A 21330-nucleotide genomic window follows, 5' to 3' on the forward strand; every position below is an offset into this window, starting at 1 on the left:
TAGAAACACCGTAATGTAATTGCCTAAAACTCCATTTTCATTAATAAATATAAAATTATCATTACATGATATTAGAGCAGATTAAGTTTCTTCACCAAAAAAGATCATGGTGGGTTGCATCAAATTTTTATAATTGTGCATTTTTGTTTTTTGCCCCATTTTTTCACAAAAAAAGCATGGTTCTTTCTCTGCAAGAGGGTTTTCTGATTTTGTCCACAAAAAGTCATGACTGAGTTTTCAGTATCTGGGTTTTATAATTTTTTCATCAAAAAACTATTGATAAGTTTTATAATTTTTTTCCTGAAAAAATAGTCTAGTTTGATTGATTTTCTCCTAAAAAATCATATCAAGGTTTTATAATTTTTTCCTACAAAATTATTGTTAGGTTTTATGGTTATTTCCTCAAAAAACTTACTGATGGCTTTCTAATTTTTCTCCTAAAAAATTAGCCCTTTTTTTGTGGGTGATCTTAGCATCACATCAAAGGTTTGGCAATTTCCTCCACAAAATATTTTGTTTCTTGAATTCCATTTTGTGTCGTCGTACTTTTCTTTTAAAAAAATTGCCTCTTTTTAGAGCAAAATCATGTTTGTATTCCTCAAGAATTGGTGGGTTGGACAATCTTCTCCTCAAAATCACGGTTTCGGTTTCAGATTTCAAATTCAGTGTCTCTGGCTACAGGGAGGGATTGCTTTGTTTTCCCACCATCAGATTGGAAGCTTTGTGGTCATCTTGATCACATCCAAAAGTTCGACAAAATCAGGGAGGGTCTCAGAAGCAAGCTCATTTTTTAGAGCGTTCTACGCATTCATGACCAAAAGGCAGTTGTCTTCTATGCATTTGTGACTAAAAGACCTACAGATTGTCTTTTGTAGGGTAGTTAGAACAATGACCATCAAGGGAGGAAATTAAGTACTGTAATGTTTTTTAATGGTCATCTTATTTTGTTTAGCTAGTTTTTATTTATGACTTTTGGTTAAAATTTATTTCTTTTAAAAACACTGTCCTGTAATTGCATATATATTGTAACTTTGCTATCATTTTTAAATATACAATTACCATTACAGAGATTGCATAAATGTTATTTCCATGAAATCCAATAAAATCCATTTATTGATGGTTTTTTTTGGAATTGTTGAAATACACATCGACAATTGGCGTGAACAAGGTACTTTATCTATGTAGCTCACTAGTAGGTCTTATTCACATATTTACGTAGGTCCTAGGAATATTTCAAGCAGCATTGGTTGTCAAATAGATTTTATCGTATTTTGGCATCTACTTGTTGAGACCTAGGTCATTTAATGTTTATCTTGTCAGTTGCCTCATTGTATAGGATTAAGACACAAGCCACACTATTGTTTAATCCTACCTATCAACATTGCCTATATAAACAAGGTGTCATATATACATTTTATAATGTAGTCTCCAATATAAATCTAATCCATGGTTCCCATAATCAAGCATTATTTTTCTCTTGCAGCTCTCATGTGGAAGAAGGCATCTTGTGGTTTTGCATCTGATCCTAGAGGATTGAGTCCATTGGTGACTCTTATCTTTTTTGTGGCTTTCTATTAGAGTTTCACTTTGGAGCATGTTAATGCAAATCCAAGCTCGCCATTCAGTTTGGTGTGTCCAAGAAAGTCAACTCTGGCCTTTGTTTAAATCAATTTGGCCATTGTGTGATACAGTTGCAAACTAGAGTTTGAAGCAGTGAAACATGGTTACTCGCATCCCCTCCCAAACCTCTAAGTACCTGTCGCCAAGACGTCCCCACACCAAGTACCCCCACCTCCGACATTCTGCAAGCATGCCGCCACTGGGATGGGTACTTGAATTTCTATTTGAATCTGGCTTTTGAATGTTACTATTGGGTATGTACTATGTTACTATGTTGAATGTTCAATGGTTCTAGTTTGTGTTGCAATTTTGCTATGTTCAAGTATTTTAATTTAGTATATTATACTGAAACATCATTTCATAACTAGCATTTCACGTTCTATAATTATACCATACAACACCCCTCCCTGCCCCGTCCTCCCCTTGTGGCCATCCCCCCATCATACCAAAAATGAGGCCCATTGGGCCCCCTCCCGGCAACTCATCCCGACTGTTAAGGTTGTAGCTTTAGTCAGATTGATTCGATCATGAGATACTTTGTTGTTGGTAAATCATCATTTAGACACTATATATATATATATATATATATATATATATATATATATATATATATATATATATATATATATGAGGTTACATATATTGTTAATATATTATTATCTAATGATGATTAATCATAGAGCATGAGACATGTCTCTTCCTCTCATATTTATAAGTCATTCAAATCTGCATTTGGAACACACCAATATATGATGGCAGTGCCACTACATTTGCAAAAGCGATCCTTGTTACTCAAGATGGTATCAGAGCAGGCTGCAAATGAATAGAATGAAATAGAAAGGAGAGCAAGCTGTGTTTTTAGTTTTTACATATATACATACATGTGTGTGTGTGTGTGTGTGTATACATGGCAGGAGAAGAACCAATACGAACTACAAGGGCAGCGGATAAGAAGCACAGTAGTATGGAATATCTGCATTAGCACAAACTACAGACTGCTACAGCAATATCTCATATTGGGAAAGGAAGAGAGTCAAATATAATTATTCTGCAATAGCACAAAGACCTTGGCTTACATTATAAAGGAAGGACCAAACCAGTATCTTCTGCAATCATTGGAAGCAATGGCAGAGTTTTATTCCTTAGTCACAATTAGAAGAGACAATTGCTTATAGCATTTTGTATACATGATCGGATGGAGGAGAGATTCTTTGAAATCTAGGGCTTGCCTCAGTTGCTTCTTCCATGGGGGCACTTATACCTGCCTACAATTTGAGGACAGATTGCATATGTTCATATTTGAGAATTTAGAGATCAATAAACAGAGAAAAGCCTGGGAAATAATCAGACATTGAGAAGGGTTTTTTAGATAGATATGTTGGAGAAGGCAGAGCCTTAGCTTGTGGAGGATAATGACGGTCCCATTAAATTTTACAGTGGTGCCTCTGTGGTTCAGGCAGTGAACCCATTTCAAATCTTTCTTCCTTACCAACAAGAAGAATTATGTGCACAGATTGTGTTTGACAACTCAGAAAGGTTGATATTCTGGAAAATAAATAAATAGCAAATTAATCAGTCAGAAAAGTCATTACAAGAAGACATCATTCCGCTGGAGGAGCACAGATTGAGCTATTCACTGACAGGCATAATATGATATTGAGATTCATCATTCTATTAACCGGATGAGTACAGTAACAATCTGCACATTACAATAAGAAGCTTCATATCTTTTGTTATTTGTTATCGTGATTATAGAGAATTAAATGGGCATGTTTGCATATAATATTTTTATTTCTATCATATCAAAACCAAGAACTCTTCCTACTTTGTGGAATGAATCCCAAATAATGTGGAGTCTTCTTCCTATGACATTCCTCCTACCGGCCTTAAAATGGCATCCACACTGATAGGAAAATCCGCCTCAATCCAGGAGATGTTTAAGCACGTGAATGTCTGGATATATACAGTACCAAGATGTGCAAAATGTGATAGCTGACAATGAAGGCAAGTATAACAATGAGGAAGAACAGGAAATGTAATCAATTCAAAATAAATGATCTTGAGATCGATCCCATGCGAAGGTATCAAGGTATATATGATTTTCAGTTGGAGAAAGGGTTGTCTTCAAGGGTTTCGGGTGTGTCATTTAGATAAAGTCTAAGATCTCGAATGGAGAAATTTATATTGAAGAATAGAGAGGAGTATCCTGATTTCATTATGTTAACGTTCTCTGCATACAACATGATTATCAAACTGTAAATTGCTACACTGTCGATGCACCAATGCATATAAGTGGAGATTTGTGGACAAAAAGGTGCTCTATGGCATTTTCTTTAGGACACTTCAACTTAAAACACAAAGCTTTATGGATTTGAATCAGCGTATAAATATTCTTGTGGGAAGGAATGAGCAGAGGATGGAATAAATTGTAAGAGTCAGGGAGAAAAATATTTAAAATGATCTCTCATTCACCGACAATTTATACATAGTGTTTTCCGGTAACACTTGGAAACGGTAGCAATTACATGTACTGTTTGACGTTGATCTGAAATATTAATATCACGGAGAGTATATTATATGGTTGTCCAAGGGATTTGACTAGAAGGATTTCTATTTAAGAAAAATGCCTTGCAAGTATATTTGCAAAGAACATAAATACTCTGCCATCACACTAAAATTAGAAATGGATATCACATAGAATCTAGGAACAAGCATGGAAGAATATGCTTCTAGATACTTAGTCTTCATGGAGAATCAGATAAGTCACAGGAAGTAACAAATAATTCAATTGAATCACACAATCTGAGAACAATCAGCATGGAGGAGCCAACGTCACAGAGACACATCACATTGGTCCAAATAAAATGAATTATTGGGAGGTCATAGAAATTCTATCTGCATGGCTCATTGTTGATTTGGCATCTAGCAGTGTCATCTTCATTCGGTGGTGGACTATATTTAGCCACAGAACATTATCAGATAATGATGAAATAGCTGATCAAATCAGACAGGTCATTCTGTTTATTTGAAGAGATTCATACAATTATATAGAGAAGGTGCTACAGGAGGGTCTATGGATGCAGGTAACCCATTGAAGACTATGCTTCGACATGGAGAGATATTGTATTGGAGCCATGACCCTCATTGAACAAGGAATTCAATCTAAAACAGATGGATCATATATTAAGAAGCACACATTTATATTAATTTGTGGTTGTGGTACGGTACACACAAATCAATTTGGTCAAGAGCACTTGAAACCTTTGAAAAAAAAAAGAAATTGAGATCAAGGGTCTCTACAATTCCAATCTGTGTACCTAAAAATAGAGTGAGTGAGAATTTCACATCATGGGGGAATAATAATAACAAATGTTCTATTCTCACTTGAACCATCTTTAGAAAGGAGATGTTCCATTCTCAAATATCTATGGACCCTTATGTGCAGATAAGTATTCTTATCTATTACATTTATCTACTCATAGCAGCCTCTTTCCTATTTGTAATTCTATACATACTATAAGAGTTATTTGCCTTGAAATTTTCCTTTTGTCTGAGGATGTTCTTGCAAGAAAAGAAGGTTGGTACTTTACCAAATATTGTGTAGACTCAATCTTATGGCAGCAGCTCTAAAGAAGTTGTGATCCAGGATTCATTAGTCATCTAATGATCAAGCTAGGTAAAGTGAGGCTCTTGAAGTGAATATCCTTGATAATTGAGATTATGAGTATTCTTCCGTTAAGAGGGAGTCTGAAACTTCTCAAAGGCAATGTAGGAGCTCAGAAGATTGATATTCAGAGGGAGTCTAAAAATACATGTGTCACTGCATGACTTTGATGGGCCTACCCCTATATACATCATGAAAAAGTAACGATTTGTAACCAAAAAGTCAGAAGATTGATATCAGATTCAGAGGGAATTTGACAGGCATCCTTGGGTGAAGGGAGATTCTAATGGAGTAACTAGAGGACCTGACTTCCCAGGATCGTTGTTCAAAGGGAGAATTTTGAGGTGCGATCCATTGTTAATGATCTCATCTCTATAAAGAGAAGTTCAAAGTGAAAATTTTTTGTAATTCTTTTGTGAGAGAGAAGTTTGAGGTGGAAACCCTTGATGCACCCTATAGGAGCAGCTATGGTGGGTCCACCCTCTGACTTGGTTCATGGTGGATATCATGTGAGTTACTACATGATGCTGTTGTGATTCATGTCATGAAAGATGACGATCTTTCATTTGACATATGTGTGAGGTCGCTATTGTAAGGTGACCATCTTAGCAATAGCCTGACCATGTTATCATGATAAACTTCATTAATTTGTTTCTCTAGAATGTGTCAGTAATCATGTTAACAAAATGTATCATGATCGACTACATTAAATTGGTCCCAAAATGAGCCAGAAATCATGATACTTGTGGTTGTGATGTATTCTTGATCCATTGTCATGATAGACTACATTAATTTCTTGTCCTAGACTGTGTCGGAAGTCATGACAATAAGTCAATCATGACAATCCTAAATTGAGCCAAAAATCATGAGATCAAGACTGACTATCTAATCGACTATGTTTGTGTCACAAAATGTGTTGGAAATCAAATAGTATATGTTCTTAAAGGGATATAATTGTGTATAAGCATTTTGATGCAAACTCGAATATGAGATTATTGAGATTAAGAAATTGATCATATCCTCCCTCGCTAAGAGGGAGTGGTAAAGTAATAGCTTCGGTTGGATCTGTATCAATATATGGAACATACATATATGTACGTAAATGTATATACATGCATATGTAAATAAATATAAATGCATATGTGTATGTTTGATTTACTTCACATACTAATATCTAATCCTATTTGATACTTTATGATCATGCCCTGATCGAGCTATATATATTAATATATATGTTGTGATAGTTCCTCTCATGTATCAAGCATCGATTTATGATGATAATGATACTATATTTGTTGTTCTTGTTCTTGTTCTATTATCATGATAGACTACATTGTTGTCCCAAAATGTGTCAGTGATCATGATAACGAACATATCCTGACAAACTACATTAAGTTGATGTCTTGGACTGTGTCGGAGGTCATGATACTTGTCATGATGGACTACATTTGGTTGTTGTCCTTAAGATCATGGCTGTTATTATGATAGACTACATTCAGTTGTTGTCCTGGAGTGTTGGAGATTAGATAACATGTATCTTTCTAACATATAACATATTCTTTTGGTAGGTATCAAGGATTTGATGCCAATGCACATTCCAAAAGAATATAAATATGATGAATATCATATGATTGATATTTCTAATTGAATTATACTTCAGAATATATTGAAAGAAAACATCTAAATTAATGGATATATATGTTGATACTCCATTCTAGGAATATCATATTGAGGTTATATCTCTCCATATGCTTGAGAGCTTATATGTTTTATAACAATCCTCCCTAGCTAAGAGGGAGTGTTAAGGTTGTAGGTTCAGTCGGATTGATTCAATCATGAGATACTTCGTTATTGGTAAATCATCATTTAGAGTCTACTTTTATATGTATGTATGTATGTGTGTAAGGTTATATATATTATTATCTAATGTTGATTAATCATAGAGACATGTCTCCTGCTCTCATATTTATAAGTCATTCAAATCTGCATTTGGAACACACCAATATATGATGGCAGTGTCATTGCATTTGCAGAAGTGATCCTTGTTAATCAACACCGGCATCCCAGCGTCTCGACATACCAATACTGGTGTTACACTGGTTTCAAGATCAGATCTGGTGAACAACTTTTTATGGAGCAACTTTAGCCCAAATGGGGCTGCCATTGAAGTCAGAATAAAATTTGTTTTCATATAAAATCAGTCCATTATTAACGGATCTTATTTTTGGCAATTTATATTTTGCTAGGAGAGTTGTCGCTACAATCAAAATTCAGCCTTTTTCCAAAAAACATTGTAACTTTTGATACAGAAGTCAGATTTTGGCAATCAAGATATGGTTGGAACACTGTTTGTGTACTTTTCAGTGTTAAAGATTTCATTATCAGATCATTATCAGATCTTCTTGGTGAAGAAATTTATTGCTGCTCAAAAATCAGATCTTTGTTTTTGGCTCAGAAACTCATTAGGTTTTTTGTCACAATTTTTCATTTTCATGATTCTTGCATTGTTGGAAAAATATTCAGGAGCTCTATCAAGTTGTTGATGCACTTTTTCTAGGTTCAACCTCTGAACACTTTATGCAATTTTTGCCACAGTTGTATTATACTATTATGGAAGATTTCTTGGACATGCTGTCACTTGGGAAGGTGTTTTTTTAAATCAAATCATACAATTTAAGCCATATATCATGTCTTGATCTTTGATTTATTCATTTGAGGAGTGTATTGTTATTGTACTTATGGGTCACACAACCCATCGTGTGTAATCATTCTAAGGACAATTATGAATCTTAGCAAAAAGGCATCCTTACACATTGTAGGTGGCTCCATCTTTTGCCTCATCTTTATGGACTCGTCCTTGGGCCAAAAACACAATGGAAGAGATCAATTTGAATTTGGGTAATAAAAGCGATCATATAATAGGATTGATTAGTACAAATGTCAAACCAAGCATTTTCAGAGAGACCCACAATCAATTCTCGAGAATCAAGGTCCCGTGCACAGTTTAAATCAAGCCTTGGAAGATCTATGGAGATCCACATAATCCTTCATTCCCAAATGATTGTACACCCAATTTCCTCAATCCACCCTTGATGATGATTAAAAAGAGGAGATTCCTTTTTGGAAGGATGGCATCTTTAAGGCACTTAAGGAATTCCATAAGGAAGATAGGTAAGGCACTTAAGGAATTCCATAAGGAAGACAGGTATGACAAGGTTTTGATGATTAAAGATGACCTTCAGAAAAATAATTTATGCTTCAAATGCCAAGAATCTTGGGGACAAGGGTACATTTTCCATAGAAGAGAAATCGAGGGATTAAAGTAGTGCTTTAAATGTAAAGAGAAATGGGAACCAGAGCATAAATGTGGAAGGAAGGAGAAAGTCCACAAAAAAGAAGCAACACTCAACAGAGAAACAGAAGGAAATCCAAGCAAGAAAACAAGGTAGGATGAAGCAGATCTTAAGTGCAGTCAATCAAAAAGGAAAAGTGACAATAGATAGATGGAGCTTTATGGAGGAACCATGATGCTTTCATATCCTTGAGCTCCAGAAATCTCCACAGTTAAATTGTAACATGATGAGTCAATGAACGTATTTTGATCAATAAGAACAGCTATCTGTATTATTCTTTATGTATGCTATGTGTTTTCATGGATTAATGTATATGCTTGGTGTCTTCATATATATTCATACATATTTTCAGATATATATTTTGATTGATCTAGAGCCATTTAAAGTAACAACTCTTGTTATCATACAAATGACAATTCTGATTCAATAGACATCATTATGACATAGCTTAGATAAGATCATAATAAGGGGAATTACAATGAGGACAAGCAATTTAGGGAGGGGCAATCTGTCATCAGTCGTGATTAGCATTTGAATGCACATATGGATCACCTTTATAATTAAGTTCTTCTAATTCCTGATATGAACTATCATGTTTGTTAGTAAAAAAATTACATTATAATTAATCAATAATCTATAATCAATACAATACTAAAATTATATCTATAATACAATAATAACAGTCAATCTACAATATAATACAGTTATCTACAAACTAATCAATGATATAATATTAATCTATAATAAATTAAAATCAATCAATATAAATCCTTAAAGTAATAATCTATAATATTAATGTAAATATAATTCATATGGACCATAAAACAATGCTCATCAACTATTAATTCTGGCTTAAGAGAAGATCTACTAAGCAATGATCAGTCATTGGTAATTGTCAGGAGGTCTGATAATATCTACCATTATTATGAAGAAAATATAGTGTTGCAAACAAGCAGATGCATCTTCCCAAATATAACTATTCCGTCAGAGAAGTATAAAATGGAAACTGACAGGGATCACCAGGGGAAAAGTATGAAGGATCGACAACAGTAATATACAGGGTAAGAAGTCCAATGTGGCAAGAGAACAGTCAGTGCTGAACAAAGATAATAACAGTGAAGCAACGATCACCTAAGGGGACTAAAACTTTAATCAGAGTTAAATGCAAGACTTTGTCACAGGCATTGCTGTGTGTGACAAAACTCTCTTCCATGTATATTTGGGTTTGGTCACAAGACGGAACTCTGAAGTAAACCGTGAATACATACATACATACATACATATATATATATATATATATATATATATATATAGAAAATTATTCATAAGCATCATATTGGAAGAATCTGTAAGTATTGAAAATATTGTGACGTTTCTATGGTTATAGATTTATATATTATATATATGAATACTGAGGGACTAATATACTGCTCTGTTGTGCAGTATTTTGTTTATATAAATTTGTTTTCGTATATTAATCATAATGAAATCTGTATATATATACATATATATATGGAATAATATACGAAACATTAACATATATAGTCTATTCCTTAATAACTTTCTATAGCCCCTTGAGAGGATGGGTCTCTGTCAATCTAGGAAAGGCAGAGTAAATCCTCACAGGATAGGTATGTTCCAAGATGGGTAAGGATATGTATTTCCAACGCCTTGAGGGAAAACCCCGAGATGTGTACGAACATGCAGTCACAATGCCTTGAGGAAGCCTACTAGTAGATTGGTGTCAAGCACCCTATGACATGCAAATCCCCATCCTCCTTAAGGTTGACATGTTTAAGAGAGAAGAAGTAATTAGGCTTAAATGTGTTAACTATTAAATTTATCGTTTCATAAGATAAATTCAATTTAGATGCATACTGTATGATAATCATTGAAAATTGACAGCCTCTTAGTAGGGGACATTATATAAGACTCCAAGGAATTCATCATTTGAACACACTTCCACTTGCGCTAGGCAAGTGGAGTCGATGATAAGACTAAATCCAGTAGAGTCCAAGGGTATTCACTCTTTTTGCATCCTTAAACAGAAGTAGAAGTAGTTTGAATTCGCAAGTTCAAGTTTAAGTTGCATTTTGTAAATTTGAAATCGTAAGTCTATTTCCATTGCAAATTGTGAGGTCATATCAATCGAAGCTAATTTGACAAATCTAAGTGAATAGCACAAGTCCCCTCGTGATACCGGCATATCACATCATTATCACTGAGTAAATATCCACATTTGGGAAGGAACCTTGAAATGACTTCATGATCTTTCAGTGCAGGCTTAGCATAAGAAATATCTTTATTCAAGAGAGAGTTGAGATTTGGTATTTCATCTCAGAATACTAAGTATTTGATTCTACATGTTGCAGTGGAATAAAACTCGCATTAAAAGATCCTTCAGCTGGTTCATGCAAAGGTTTGTGGACAAATGAATATTGCATTGGTAATTGGTGCCATATATTTTCTTTTGCTTCTTGATGATTTTCGTAGGAAAATGTTGGCATTTTTCCTCAAGGAAAAAAGCAGAAGTGTTTAAAGAACTTCAAAAGTTCCAATCCTTAGTAGAAAAAGAGTCAGGATGTGCAATCATCACTCTTTAGTATAATAATGGGGCTGACTTATGTTCCAACGAATTCACTGCCTTTTTCTATAAACATGGTATTAAACATCAAGTTACAAAACCTTACACACCTCAATAGACTGGCATAGTTGAGAGGAGGAATTGTGGTGTTGTGGAAATGGCCCAGCATATGTTACAAACAAGAATGTTCCAAAGAAGTTTGGGTCGAGGCAATGTACCTTCTTAAGAAGTCTCCAACAGAAGCAATCAGGAAGAAGACCCCAAAGGAAGCATGGGCTAGGATGAAACCACAAATCAGCCACTTAAAGGTTTTCCGTACTACTACATATGTTTCACATCCAGATGCTAAAAGAGCTAAACTTGAATCCAAAAGTCAGAAGTTAATCCTTGCAAGATACTATGAAAATCACAAAGCCTATAGGCTGATTGATGTGGACAGTGACATTGACTGCCTTACATTCAAGAGGGATGTAATAATTGAATGAGGTGGGCTTTTACAGCTCTCTTCTACCATCAACAGTCTCAAAGATCAGCCTCTGAAGGTTAGAGATTTGGTTGTTCAACTTACACTAGCTACACCTAAAAGGGGGGGATTCTACTAATTTCAAACTTGTGGAATCTCCTAGGCAAGTACCAGTACCAAAAGGTTTTATTCAGGAAACCTATATTAGCATCCAAATGATACAATTCAAGGCAGACCAAGTCATGGTGGTCATGCTGATTTGGATGATGGTGTTGTGCACTCGGGTGGATTGAGAGGACACTTTGGAAGAGATAAGACCTTGAATAATTTTGGCTTAGTGAATCAGAAATAATTTTGGCCTAAGGACACTTAGAGAGGACACTTTGGATTAGTGAATCAGAAATAATTTTGGCCTAAGATGAGGGGAGAGGTGAACAAGTCTCTTGCTGAAGTGTGCCAACTAGCAAAGGGAAATCACCAGAAGACGCATTTCTATATATCCCCGTACCTATGCTACGGGAACCACGACGAATTCAAAGAGGTCATGATCCAGTTCTTGTTGTGGTGGATCAATTTGCTAAATGGCCCATTTTATTCTTTGTAAGAAGATAAATGATGCAAGGCAAGTGGCACATATTTTTAGGGAAACTGTGAAGTTGTATGGCACCCTAAAATCAAAACCAGTGACAGAAACATAAAAGTTTTTAAAAGTTTTAAGTCATTAAGGAGAGTTGTCAAAAAATCTCAACAAAAAGTTACAATTCATTCAATGTACCACTCCCAAACCAATGGCCAAACTAAGGTGGTGAATCAATGTCTAGGCAATCTATTGAGAAATGTAGTTAGTGACAGTGCTAGACAATGGGATTGGTGCTACCCCAAGCTGAATTTAAATATAATTCCAGTGTAAATAGATCTACAGCATTTTAAATTGCCTACGGTACAAATCCTATTGTAGACTTAGTTGATCTTCCAGTAAACCCAAATAACAGTCAGGAAGCTACTAATTGGTGGAAAATATCCACTAAGTACATCAAAAAAGTTAGACTCAAATTGCAGTGCATGGACAAGCAGCATAAAAAGAGGGCAGATTTGCATCGAAGAAGGAAAATCATTCAAGAATGAGACATGTTCATGGTAAATTTAAGCAGGAAAAGGTAGCTACAAGGGACCTATAACAATTTAAAAACCAAGAAAATTGGGCCATGCAAAATTATGAAGAAGACAAATGAGAATGCTTACCAAATTGGTTTATCTTAAGACTTAGACTTCAATGTTTCCGACTTTTCCTCATTTTCAGCTAGAGTGAATGATGATCAGATGGAAGATGAACATAATGGAAAGGAAGGTGATCGTTGGATCAAGCACTTACCAAAGAAGAATAACAAGCATGTGGAAGGAGTGTTGGGTACTAAACTAATTGCTTCATGGTCCAATTCTTATAAACTGTATTTTGTTAAATGGGAAGCACTGCCGGAGACATATAACATGTAGATCACAGAAGCTGACTTGCTGAAACACAGTCGAACAACTCCAAAACTAGGAAGTTCAGATTTTATGTGTGGAGGGAAGGATGATGAGGAGCATCTTCCTTAACCGTCACCTGTCAGTTGGGCTGATTAGGTTTTTTCAGAACTGTTATTACGATTTTTAGTTTAACTGGTTAAATAGATCTTTTGCTATCACACAGCCGTCATGCCTTCTATTTTTAAATGGTAGAGTTGACCGTTGAGAATGCTGGACGATATGTAATTAGAGGATAAGTTTTCTGTGGAATTTCTAGTGAGAAGGTTAGGATGGAAATAGAGCAAAAAGCTAAGGCATAAAGGAGAGGACAGAATAGATGGAAAAAATATGAAAATCTTATCTCTGTGTATATTAGTAATTGTCTGAGTATAAATAGAATACAAATAATCCGACTGTGCATTTCTTATATTGACAGAATGGTACTGAGTCTGTATTCCTGATTCCTAGTCATAATTTCTGTTTCTTTTCTTCGTGAGATTGATCAGAACAGAGTTTATATTTTTCACTTGAAGGCTAAACTGGACACAGGGCTGGCATCAATGACTCTGTGAAAACCTCCATTGCGTGTTTTACACATTAGCCAGCTGAAATATATGAGAAACATTTTAAACCTTCACCGTAAAAGCATTCATCCACAATTATATAAGACTCAAACCCTAGAAGCCCGAAGAAAGAATTAGAATCAAATTTCACTAACCCATTCCTCGGTGTTAGCAGGCACGACGTCCATGTGAGAGCCAACGAATGAAACGACTTTGCTCTCAGTACCTGGATACTCCACAATTATATTCCCCCGCCCCTGCACATAACTTATGTGTTTAACTATCAAAGGACCGCCATTTTCAATCGTATAAGGATTAAGAGCCTCCAATACGTGCTTGCAAACTCTATCTTCCTCTGGAATCAAGTCAGGCGGATTATTCTGCACATATTTGCTCTCTCCGATCAATTTTGACAGCAGGGAAACGAAAGATTTGCTGTCCAATTCTCCAATAGCTTCTTCCATAGTTGATGATGAAGAACAACTTCAAATCCTATTCATTTTTTTTGTGATCGATTCTGGTAACAAATGTATAGCGCGAAATTTTCCCTAGACGTGCACGACTGTATGGGAATATCTATTTAAAGAAGGCAATCGTATGCAAACAGTCGAGCCTTTGGATCTATTTGAAATTCTTCGATCTCTCACGCTAATATTTTTAAATGACAAAAGCTTGCTTATCTTTTCATTCGAAATTCTTTATTCGTGCAATTGTATGCAAACAGTCGAGTCTTTGGATCGATTCGAAATTCTTCGACCTCTCACGCTAATATTTTTAATGAGAAAAGATTGCTTTTCTTTTCATTCGAAATTCTTTATTCGAATAATTTTTTGGTTTGCTTGTAAATGTCTTCGAGCTTCTTGAAAAACTAGTGAGTTTTTCTGTTTTTTTTCGACTTTCGTTGCTCTTCAAGGGAAGAAACATTGAGGTGGGTATTGAGCCCAGCAAGTTATGGGCGAGATTTGCACTCTGAGATGTGATGTTAGAATAAAATGTTATGATGTCAGCTTTATGATTAAATTAGAAAACAATTGCGTGTTATTACTTCCAATGTGTGTGATAACAATCAATTTAGAAGTTTTAGAAGTTATGTTCTAAGAAGTATTTTTAAAGTTGTCTTTCATCAAAGTTTATAGTTGTCTTCTATTAAAGTCTATGGTCAAATGTGACATGAATTTGAGAAAGTACTAAGTTTGTGTATGTTTAGCAAAATGATAGAATCAAAATGTGTGTTTTAATGTTTTTTTATAATTTAAAAAAGTAAAAAACGTGATAAACAAAAGTAGTCAATTAGGATGTTGATCTTGAGTGTCAATTTCAAATTTTCATAGTGTGATTATGTGTTTCAGTCATTTGGAATTTTTGAGAGAATTAAAAAATATTTTTAAAGTTTTTTTATATTATATTATAATAATACTGTATAAATGTTTCCTTATTAAAAGGCTAAGAAGTCAAGAATTAGCAAGAAACTTTTAAAATGTCATTCAAAAAGTTTAATTGTGGTGTGTCTCAAGGGGTAACTTAAGGACAGTGAGTGCAATAAGTATTCAAGATGAAGAGGTTCTTTCGTTCATGGCGATTCAAACTTTTGGGATGGTGCAATATAGTGCAGTAGAGCAAGGAGCAGTTTTAATGGGTAAAGCTTTAAGATAGCTCTCTTAATGTAAATAAGCCAAATGTAGAAGGAGATTTTACTAGTTTATTAATGACTTCCATTTATGATTTTATCCAAATTGAAAGCTTTGAGATTTGTCAGATGGATTCAATTTCATGAAGATATTCAATAATCATTACAAAAGAGTTGATAATGGTGTTGACCTCGTCACCCATTGAGGTGTTAATCAAAACTATCATTTTATATACTAGTTTCCTTGAATTGTGGTTAAGACTGGAGGTGTAATGCCCTATTAGGGAACCCAAAAGGATAAGTCTAAATGTTACTAAGTTTGGTGAGTAATTTTTTTTAAACATCTTTTTCCTATTAAGCTCATTAATCATAGATGTAAAGTCCTAACAGGAGTTCCCTAATATCACCTTTAACACTATTAGTGTCCAACCTTAAGAGTTGACTTTTATTATCCAATCAACTCAACATGTATTCTTCATTCATTGCTTACTTAATTTCCTTACCAAAATTTATCCTTACTACTTAAGTTAATCCATCTATTAGTTTTACATCTACTTATGATTTGATAAATTATACATCCTAATGACCATTTACAAATTAGGATCTAATGTCTTAATCCATATGCTCAAATACATCTATTTGACATTCAATAAAGACATATGAAATAGATCTAAACCATCAACCATACATGTAAACCTAATCATCTTTTATTCACTAATTACTTAGGTTGTTCATTTGATAATGTTATGAAGAGTATGTGGTTCATCATACATTCATCTAGATACAAGGAAATATACAATGTCATGGAATCATCATAACTTCATTTATCTTTTGAAATAATACAATATGTTCATGTTTCCCTTTATTTCTCATAGAGATACCCTTTACCCTTTTACATAGCTTTTCAATTCATGACACACATATATATGATCTTTTATTTTTTTCAAGAGTTTACATTACAATATTATAAAGATTTCTTCCAAAGAGATGCAAGCCATAGACTTCAAGAATTAATATTTAATAGTTGCTCAACAAGGATCCATATAATTCATCCATGAAAACTTGAACAATACCTCAAAAATATTTACCACCCAACCACGTGGAGCCATAAATGTCCACTCCCCCAAGCTAGGAGATAAGACCATGATCCACATAGGTTCTTAGGTAATCTAAGGCTTATACCCCAAAAATAAAAGTACAAGGTAACATAAAGACGCACAAAGCATAATGCCCAAAATGAAATCACAAGGCAAATGGACAACCAGAGGCAAACATAGAGTTAGGGGTTCAACTAAATCTAGGTGAGTGTCATCATACATTCCTCTTAGTTGGGAGCATTCACATGAGCTGAAGACCATTCTGTCGCACATAATGTCTCATCCCTAAGTACTCCAACAAGATATGTAGGGACCAGTAGTGTTGGGATCATTCAAATGCATCAAGGATCGATGGCCTACATAGGATGTCCCCTCTCTGAGTACTCCAACACTACATATTTCTTGGTCTTGAATAATGTGAATTCTCAAACCCCTATAACCTATTAATTTTATTAATGTTTCCACTTGTTTACAAAAACTCACATGTAGAGTCAGCCTACACAAGGCCTTGGTCTCTAACACATAGGATCCTCTGGCGACCACTTGTGGGCCCTAGCACCTATGAGATTCACTCACCTAGGGCATCTACCCTACTTACAAATCCAAAGCCAACATCACAAAAGAGTTTAGGGAACAACATTCCTAGGGTCCCATACCCCTAGTTTAAACAAGACCCTAACTCATCGTATAAGTATCACAATACATAAGGCACAAATACTATAAGAATATGTCTTTACAATCATCAAGTTCCTACATCACATAACAATTGGACATGCCTCTGGTGTTTTAAGCAATAACTGAGAGCTTGAAAATCCAAGTATGAGGTCAATTGATTAAAAATTTCCTAAATCAAATACATATAATTCCAAAACTTATAATAAAAATATGTAGTATGTGAAATAAGGCATAGATAAGAACACATGGAAGATATTGTAACACAATATTCCTTTCCTCTAGTTACCAACAACCCTCTAACAGAAAGTAATATATCTCCAAAAACTAGTTGCTAAATACCATAGGAAAACACATATCTATTTTTTGTAAAAAGGAACTCAAAACCTTTAAATAACTATAGGAATAAAATATACAAATATAATACATCATGAGAACATGTAAATAGATATAACTTATCAAATAAATAATGGAATCAATGAGTTCATTCATACCTCAAGTCCTACATAGATTCAATGAAAGTCAGGGCAAGGAGACAAATAGAGTAAAATAAATCCCCTTGAGATGCATCATTCAAACCCTCTCCACTTTTAAAAATATCCATGGAAAAAAAAATCAAATGGTAATAAATCCCTTTCTTAACCCTTTAAATTCTCATTTATAAATCTCCCTCCAAAAATGAAGGAAACGTATAAATCCTTAAGAATTATACTCACAAACTCTCTCCCACATATTGTTGATTTTTCTTCATAAAAATATTCATAAATAGTACCATAAATCTCTCTTCTACCTTTTAGTCATCCTCCCCCTTTATATTTACATTTTAAACTCTCTATGTGTGTGTGCGCGTGCACGCGCTCCTGAATAGCTTTCATACCCCTTTAGGGGAAAAGACACCATCCTTTTAAATAAAAATAATTCCAAAACTTGAAATTGTCTTAGTTTATGTAAGTAACTACCATTTTACAAGTTGCTTAGGCATATTAGGGGTAAATTAAGACTATTTTAGGGGTATATAATGAATAAATGATCAAAAAATAATGTAAGTACCCTCTTTGGTGCCTAAATGCCCATTTTGTTTTGCTTGTCATTGTATTTATGTTTTCATCTCATATTCTTCCCCGTAGGTAACACATATTACCTTTTTCTCTTGAATGCATGATATAACTCCTCTTCTAAATACTTATGCTTTTATTTTATCCCTTTTCTTTATTTTAATATTTTAATAAATTTCTCTTTATATCTAAGTGTATAAATAAATCACTCACAACCAATTTATAACATACACAAATTTGAATACATTAATTATGTAAGGATGTATATCTATATAGGTATATATGTGTGCACCCATATATAATTATATAAATATACCAAGAAAATATCATAGACAATTTATATAAAAATATAAATATACATATTATGAACACATAATTCTAAATAGTAGAATCCATCAATCAAACCATAAAAAGAAATGATAAAAACGCAATCCCCAAACTAGGTGACTAACTTCCTATTAGATTTCTAAGGATGTAAGGATACCTATATGGATCATGGTTCCATCTCCTTTTAACAACTAGTTTGAGGATTTCGAGGCATGCTCAAACCTGTGTAGCCAAGTAGAGTCAATGCCTAGTACCTACACACACCTACATCGCTATCTGACAAGATACAATACATATGTGCGCACGCGAGCACACACACACACAAATAGTGACAAACAAGGAAGGAGGAGTGCAATATCATGTAGATCTCCTAAAGAAGTGACTACGACTACCTCCCCTCATCCAAAAAATACACCAAGAAGAGTAAAGACACACATATATATGGTGTCATGGGTTAGTTAGGTTAGCTTAAGAATACATAATATTTAGAACATTATAAATAAGGTATTGAAATCATAAATAATGAATTTAGAACAACATATAAGCATGATACAATTCAACCATATACCCAATCTCCAAAAGACTATTATATAGAACATGATCAAGTGGACAATGCAAAGCAATATATAACATTATAAGCAAGAAACGATGTGTATGATAAGTATAAACATATTATAGCATAAGAACCTAGTTGATTACTGAATTTAGAGTAGATAGGTACCATTCTTTTGTCTTAAGTATGTGAGATGCTATCTTATAGTTTTACCTATACATGAATTTATAAAATTGTGAAATCAAAGAGTACCAAAAGTAACCTGATCTCCTAAACTAATCCAAGTGTACTTATACTATCTTCTAAAACCCACTTAATACTTGTTAAGATAAGAGGGGTATTACAAGAGGATCTATTGGTCCTTAAACCACCTTAAATCCTACTATTGGTGCATTCTACATACCTCAATTATAGCTTATTTCATAATTATTTCATATCTTTGCCATGTTTCTCTAATATATTCAACTAATATACCTTTCTCTTCATAATATCAAGATAATCATAGTTTTATTTACTATGCACCAAAATCAAGGAAAGTGAATGGGAATGGAGTTAAATGGTTGTTGTTGGATAGTTTCTTTTATGGTTTTCATTTATGTGGTGCATCAATTGTGAAATCAATTAAATCCTCTAGCTTAGCAAGAGTTAAATGGTTGGTGTTAGCTAGTTTTTTTACTATTTCATTTGTGTTGTGCATTATTTGTAGATTCAATTAGAACATCTAGGTTAGCATGTTATTAGATTTTTTTTCCCTCTTTTTATAGTAGGTTATAATGGTACAATAGTGATTTACACCCTCTCCTTATGACAATTTTCATAGGGGTCGGTCTTGAATCAAAGATTATTGACATTATTGAATTGAAAGGAAACAATTGAACTTGACCTTGTCAAATTCATTTCAAGTGAGTCAAGTAAAGTTAATTCTTGAATCCCAAGTCTTAATCATCCACTTGTGAAGAGTTCCCAGAATAATTAAGTAGGGGGGTTCTCTATGGAAAGCAATAACTTTAGCTAACATATTTCTTTTTACAAAGGCTTTTAATAGTGGTACATGACAATTTTAAAAGCATATAAACAACTATGTGAAGAAAAAGGATCATCAAAGAACGAATCAGTGAAGGATTTTTGTCTAGCATGGAAAGAAAGCTTATTGAAAGAAATTGGATAATTGTATGGTTAATTGTAAGTTCAAAGTCATTCCAAAAGTATCAAATACTTTTACAAATTTTCCATCACTAATATTAGATAAGATAGAGTATGTTAAAAATGATTGAAGTATTACACAAATTTATATTCATGATATAATATGTGGTGTTTAAGCTAAGTATTTGGTTGGTGTCAATAACAAGTGGAAGTGGTAACAACCCAAGAGATAAAAATTGGAGGTAAGGTCATGGGGTTGTGAAGGCTTTGATTATTGGGTTGTGTACGAATAATGAATAAGAATCCTATGATCAATATTTATTTTGGTAAACATGTATATAAATCAAAGTTATATAATATATTGCCTAATATCATACTATGTGCAATATACCTTGTACAATTACAAGAGAGAGCTCATTGTAACACGTGTTTCTTAATAAGAGGAATATATAAAAGTTAATGATATTGATATATTATGTAATAATAATCATATTATTGCATTGATAAGTCTCAAATGTTTTAGGCAAGGGCCTAAAACACAACAGTAAATAGCGAGCCTCTTATATGGAAGGTCTTGGGTTCAAGTCTCCTCGAGGTTAACTAATAAAAATAATATTTAATCACAACAAATAATTATATTAACCTTGGCTTCATCCTATTACCAATAAAAAAAAGTTTCAAATATTTTAGTTTTTGTAATTTAAAATACATTAAAAGATTAAATTGTTTGAAAATATAATTTTCCAATGAAGAAATCAAATACTTCAAAATTAAAATGGTGATCTAATCACAAATTAGTTATATTTGTTGCATTTGGGTCAAAGGTAATCTTTTGTCATTAATCTCAAATTCATGTGATTGGTCTAGTCATTTATTCATTGGTCATCACTCTCTTTTGTGTAATATTGGTGACTTGGGTAGCTTCTTGGTGCAAGAGCATCAAGTTTCCCTTGAACTAGCTATTGACCATCGTGGGGTCTTTTTTGTTGAATTAATGTAATAAGGCCATATCATTTATTTTTCATGTCAAACAAAGCCCTAAGCACCCACTATATTTATTTGATCCAAATTGTAAGGTCATAAGGCCATTTAGGCCTATAAGG

At 33.8% G+C, this 21330-nt stretch overlaps 1 protein-coding gene across 1 annotated transcript in view; it reads right to left on the reverse strand.

The window, feature by feature from the left end:
• Positions 1–14307, reverse strand: part of LOC149563011 (Peptidase M20/M25/M40 family protein) — an 88265-nt gene extending 73958 nt beyond the window's left edge. Inside the window, exon 1 of the mRNA XM_089826453.1 lies at positions 13909–14307. Within this exon, the coding sequence (XP_089682579.1) occupies positions 13909–14217 (309 nt within the window). The 5' untranslated portion in view covers positions 14218–14307. The remainder of the gene's footprint in view (positions 1–13908) is intronic.
• Between the last annotated feature and the right edge of the window lie 7023 nt (positions 14308–21330).

Source organism: Cupressus sempervirens, chromosome 4, assembly GCF_028749045.1.
Source record: "Cupressus sempervirens isolate cs-2001-9-10 chromosome 4, ASM2874904v1, whole genome shotgun sequence".
In the NCBI taxonomy this organism is placed as follows: domain Eukaryota; kingdom Viridiplantae; phylum Streptophyta; class Pinopsida; order Cupressales; family Cupressaceae; genus Cupressus; species Cupressus sempervirens.